Below are 6,370 nucleotides of genomic sequence, written 5' to 3'. Positions count from 1 at the left end.
GCATGAAAACAAGATATCAGTGACTAAAAATAGAAGAGTTTTCCTCAAATTCCACTAAAAAAATAGGAGTTTAGTGGGAAAAAATCGTCGGAGTTCATTGAATCCCATTAGATTAAGATTACATAACAACCTTACTGTGGCAAAGAGACGTGTATTGCAAAGATAAACACATAAAAATGTGTAATTTCTACATCATTTACAATAAGTTCAATACAACCTGATGAAAACAAAATTCTAGAAAAATGTTGGATTTTCTACAAATACAGTTACGATTCTTCAACAGGCGAAATGAATCTGGAAACTTCTGATTTTATTCGAGCACTTGAGTGGTCTGGGAACACTTTGATGAAAACATTGATTCATCTAAGTATGAACCCATGAGACATGTCTTCCCTCTTGGAATCCCTCACAACATTAATGAAATTACAACACACGATAACATTCTGCTTGGACAATTTTCAACAGTAAAATGCCTCACCAGTAATATAATATGTCATTTATTTATATGGACACTAGTAGCCATTTTATGCCTATGAAATATCTTATCATCATCATCATCATTTTCATCATCATCATCAATGAGAAAGAGAAAATATTGCCCTGACCTCTGAAAAATCTTTGAGATTTTCTTTTCCACGTAGATATACATAATTACACCACAACAACGACATTACAACCCAAGAAATTCAATGTCATTTTCCCACGGAAGTTGTAAAGACTTGAAAAAAATGCCCCAGTAACATCTTTCTATACATTTTTTACTGGGAACCAACAAAACACAGTTCTCTCAGTTTTTGGAAGGCCTCTTGTGAACTATCGAAACTCCGCAGATAATTGAATAGGTCATGTGAAAAACAGGACAATTTCATTTTTAGACAAAATGTGGGTACTAGCCCTTGATTTGTGGTGTTTAGAAAAAATTAGGGTAAGCCTACTAGCCCTAAACTTGCGGTATATATAGGAAAAATATAGGTGCTAGCCTTTCACTTATGGTGTCTTTATAAAAGCAAATCAAGTGTAAAGCTGAGTCCATCTTAAAATAGTGAAAACAATAGGCTAAAATGTGTTGTAATTAATGTGGCTTAGCGGCGGGGGAAGTTAGCCTGTTTTACACTTTACCTGTTCAATTTTCTGCTTTCCCACAAGACTACGGGAAAAAAAAAAAAGATTACATTATTGGAGCTAGTTCTTAGAAGGCCTCGTATTTAACAATCATAACACTGAAGGCAACTCTCTCGGTTCACAAAAAAGACTGTAATATCCGAGCGAATTCTTAGAAGATAATTCTCTCAATTTTCCAAAGCGATCCTAACATCGGAGCCAGTTTCTAAAAGTCCTCGTGCAGCACTGTTGTCCTGACTAGAGCCTCCGTGACGCGGTAGGGGTCGCAGTTAGACGAAGGTCGTCTGTCCTCCAGGTAACCTTTCTCATCAGCTGCCACTTGGCGGGGGATACGGACACTGGCCCCTCTGGTGGAAAAAAAAAGATGAATAGAAGTTTTAGTTTTAATAAGTGTTTAACGTCACTTGCAACACAGTAAGGTCATATAAGTGCTAAAGATTGGAGGTGTTACAAGAGAGTAACAAACACACAAAAAAGGAGGAGAAGGGATAAGGACGATAGATGTTTGATAAGAAAGAAGGAGCAAACCACACCAGAACACTCGCCAACCACACACGAGTAGAGGCTTAGGTTGGATATGGTTGGTTGGTTGTTTTAGCTTCAGTAAGAGTTTTACGACAGTTTCAACACAATAAGGTCCTATAATTATAAGTGCGGAAGATTAAAGGTGGAACAAACACACAGAAAAGGAGGAGGAGGGATAAGGATGATAGATGTTTGATAAGAAAGAAGGAGCAAACTACACCAGAACACTCGCCAATCACCCACGAGTAGAGGTTTGGGTTGGATATAGTTGGCTGGTTGTTTGTCCTAGCTTTAGTAAAATTTTACGGCACTTGTAACACAATAAGGTCATGTATAAGTGCTGAAGATTAGATGCGTTACAAGAGAGTAACAAACACATAAAAAAAGAAGGAGGGGAGATAAGGACGATAGATGTTTGATAAGAAAGAAGAGCAAACCATACCAGAGCACCCGCCGACCATCCTTTTGGTTGGATATTTATATGTGTACATGTATTAAAAAAATGTTTAAAATTGACGAAGCAGCCATCCACTGCCAAGGACAAAAAGTGATTGTCTTAGAAAATGTCAGTTTACAGTGGAACTTGTCCAAGACGGCCATCCATAGTCCAGGAGAAATGTGGTTGTCTTAGATAGACAGGAGAACGTCTTTGACAGTGTCACTATAATATAAAGAGACTCAAAAAGGAAAGAGAGGGCGAAGAGGGAAATTTTCATTTGAACAGGTGATTGTCTTGGACAGGTGTCCAATGGAACAGGTCCGAATGCCATTGTTCATTAATTTGCTCTTTCTTTAATCAAGTGAAAGATGAAAATATTACAATTCTCTCAGATGATACCAAAAACCCAACATGATGCTCTAAAATTGACGAGCGGCTGATTTTACAGTGTCCTGATATACGACATGGTCACCTCCCTTGTAGAAGGCCCACCGAGGTCAAGGGAACTAACTCATGTATTGTAATTATGTCCACCTATACCCTCGATGGTCTCCCCTAGACATTGATCATGAACGTAAACTTTCTGTAATTCTTGAAACTCGCTAGCTGTCACTCTTGAAGTCATTATCTTATTTAGTATGAAACAGAATAGTTCGACCTTGATCAGTTTTGTTTGTTTTTTGTTTTTCTTGTTGTTTTTTTTGTTTTAGTATAAGTTGGCACTTGCAACACGGTAAGGTCATATAAGCGCCGAAGATTAGAGATGTTACAGGAGAGTAACAAACACATAAAAAAAGAAGGAGGGAAGATAAGGACGATAGATTTTTTTAAAAGGAAAGCTGGAGCAAACCACACCAGAGCACCCGCCAACCACCCACCATAAAGGTCAGAGAACAACATTCAACCAATGGAAAATCCAGGAAGATGAAGAAAAGAAGAAGAAATAAAAACTACGAAAGATGTGGAAGGAAGAAGAACAAAGAAGAAACAGCAGCAGCATTGAAGAACAGACGTATCCGAATAAGCAGACAACAACAACAACAACAACAACAAGATATGCCTCACCTGTAAGCTACACCAGCAGAGAAGCTGTATATCTTAGAGGTCTCAAAAGACAACACCAACAACAACACCACCACCACAACAACCACCACCACCACCAACAACAACACCACCAACAAAAACAACAACACCACCACCATCAACAACAACAACAACAAAAACAACAACACCACCACCATCAACATCAACAACAACAACAACAACAACAACAACAACAACAACAACAACAACAACAACAAGATATGCCTCACCTGTTGGCTACACCAGCAGAGAAGCTGTCTATCTTGGAGGTCTCAAAAGATCCACACAACCTCCGGGCGTTGTCCTCCCCTCCCCTGGGGTCGTACACGCGGATGTGCTCCATGTGCTTCTTCTCTAGGTCTGTGATCGCTGCCTCAATGGCTCTGGGAATGATGGTCGATATTTGTCAGATTTTTAACAATAATTTTACGTCATTTTAATAAAAGAGAAGACAAAGCAAGACCATCATTATCACCAACTTTATTGTTATTATTATTACTATTACTTTATTATTATTATTATTATTATTACTACTACTACATTATTCCTTATCATTATTATTAATCTTATTATAATTATTATTAAAATCCTTATTATTATTATTATCATTATCACCGTCATCATCATCATTACTATTATTATTATCATTATCATTATTAGGCTATTATTATTATCATTATTATTATTCTTATAATTATCATCATTATTATTTTTATTATTATCATCATTATTACCATCATAATCAATATCTACCCTTATTGTAATGCACTCACTTCAAGCCCCCCTTCTCCCTCATGGCCAGGGTGCTGTAGTTACAATGAGCCCCTGAGCCGTTCCAGTGACCAGTCTGAGGTTTGGGGTCCAAACTGACCACCACGCCAAAGTCCTCGGCCACTCGGTACAAGATGTAGCGGGCGATCCACAGCTCGTCGCCCATGGAGATACCCTCACAGGGACCCACCTGGAACTCCCACTGAAAACAAGAAAATATAATGATAATGACGTTAATGATAACAGTAATACTGTCATAATAGAAATAATAATAAAAATAACAGTAATAATAATAATGGTGACAACAGTAATGATAATAACAATAATACTGAAAACAGTAACATTGATAATATCGATAACCGTAAAAACAATAATTACAATATTAATAATGATAACTGTAGTGATATTAAAAATATAAATGATAATAATGATAAAAGTAATTACAATATCAATAATGAAAATAATGATTACTGTAATGATAACAATGACAATAATGATAACAGTAATAATAACAATAATAATAATGATGACAATAATAACAGCAATAATAATAATAATGATAAAACAGACAGACAGGCAATTTTTTTCATTGAAAGCAGGGCAAATGAATAAGCTAAAGCTTTCAGATGTTACCAATAACTCCGAAAAGCCCAAAAATTAATGAGCACCTGATTCCACAGCATTGTGACACATTTGTTCATCTATTCTCATCAAAGTTTAAAGTTTTTTAACAGCGCTATCAACACAATTTGGTCCTCTGTCCTCGTGTAAGCCAAGTTCAAAGTACGCTCATACGACCTTATGCAGCTGCGAGCGCCGTAAAAACCTTACTAAAACTAAAAAAGGTCAAAGTATTTACTAAACAGCGCCGTTATGGTCACCAAAATTTCGTCATAATTGGTCACTTTTAAGGACAGTTGGGCCAACCCAGATTTCAGGGGTTTCCAGAAATCTTGACCAACATCAAAAGTGGCCATTGCCCTACCTGTAGGAGAAGTTTGGTTTCACTGGTGTGCATATTTGTTTGGATATAGAGAAAACTCTACTTTTATTTTTTTTTAACTGAACAAGGGGCAAAAACTTTACCTTTGGTTTTCTCAAAACAGAATTTTTTGGGATAGCCCCCCCCCCCCCCCCTTCCCCCCGTGCTTAAAAGTGACCAATTTATCGTTGTTTGACCTACCTGAGACGGCATGACCTCTGCGTTGCAGCCGCTGACATTGACGCCGGCGTACAGACAGGCCCGATAGTGAGCCTCCACCACGTCCCGGCCGTACACTTTGTTGGCCCCGACACCGCAGTAGTACGGGCCTGGCGGGAAGAGAAAGTGAAATGAATATTTTCTTGTAAAAAAATATATTGTGACCTATTTGTGTTGCAAGTGCCGTAAAACATATCTTACTCTAGTTTTTAGTTTTAGTAGAGGTTTTACAGCGCTCGCAACTGCATATGGTCATATGAGCGCCAGACGATTAGAGGTGTTACAAGAGAGTAACAAACATAAAAAAAGAAGAAGGGGAGATAAAGACGATAGATGTTTGATAGGAAAAAAGAAGCAAACCACTCCAGAGCACCCGCTAACCACCCATGTATCTTACCCAGCAGTAATGGGTACCTGACTTCAAGTTGGGGAAGTAAAGGCGACGTGGAAAGGAACTGGCCACCCTACCACAATATGCCGAAGGCCCAGGAAATTGTCTCACTAACAAGGCAATCCCCAATGTCCGGATTGGATGCCGGAACACCGTTTTTTTTAGCAGCTGACTAGGCTGGATAGTACCAATTAACAAATACTCTGTCATGTCTACATGTTTTCTTTTAATACATCTGTCTGTCGGTCTGTCTGTCTTCCTGTCTGTCTGTCCCCCACCCTCAGAACATGAGACCTATATGTCTGTTTGTCCCCCCCCCCCCAAAAAAAAAATAAGACATGTACGTCTATTTATCCCCACCCCCCCTACCCCCCAACACCCCCACAACATAAGACACGTCATGTCCATTTGTCTCCCCACCCCCACCACCCCACCCCCGCCCACCTACCCCTAACCAACCGCCCATTCTCTACCTTGTGGTCCAGGGAATCCGTTCTTGGGCCAGCCCAGGGGGTGATCATCGTAGTCCAACAGCACGTACTCCTGTTCTATACCGAACCACGGGTGGGCCTCACTGGCACGGCGCATCACGTCCGCGCACGACTTCCTGTTGTTGGTTTCTGGAGATAGTGATGTAATAAAATAATATTAATAATAATAACAACAACAACAATGTCAAATAATGGATCTAATAATAATTAAAAATAATCATCACAACAACTATAACAAATAACAACAACAACAACAACAACAACAACAACAACAACAATAATAATAATAACAACAATAATAATAATAATACCACCACCAATAACAATAAATAATAATAAAAATTTTA

General features: G+C 38.5%; 1 protein-coding gene across 1 annotated transcript in view; it reads right to left on the bottom strand.

Annotated features, from left to right (window-relative positions):
• Positions 1-629: 629 nt before the first annotated feature.
• LOC101852033 (glutamine synthetase) overlaps positions 630-6,370 on the bottom strand; it is a gene marked incomplete in the record, with an annotated part of 26,301 nt that continues 20,560 nt past the window's right edge. The window contains 5 exon segments of the mRNA XM_013085278.2: positions 630-1,469; positions 3,400-3,552; positions 3,943-4,142; positions 5,124-5,251; positions 6,006-6,152. Of these exon segments, the coding sequence (XP_012940732.1) occupies positions 1,328-1,469; positions 3,400-3,552; positions 3,943-4,142; positions 5,124-5,251; positions 6,006-6,152 (770 nt within the window).

This window comes from Aplysia californica, unplaced genomic scaffold (genome assembly GCF_000002075.1).
Source record: "Aplysia californica isolate F4 #8 unplaced genomic scaffold, AplCal3.0 scaffold00362, whole genome shotgun sequence".
Taxonomy (NCBI): Eukaryota; Metazoa; Mollusca; class Gastropoda; order Aplysiida; family Aplysiidae; genus Aplysia; species Aplysia californica.
The sequence above is the reverse complement of the archived record's forward strand: the minus strand, read 5'-3'. Positions and strand labels throughout refer to the sequence as shown.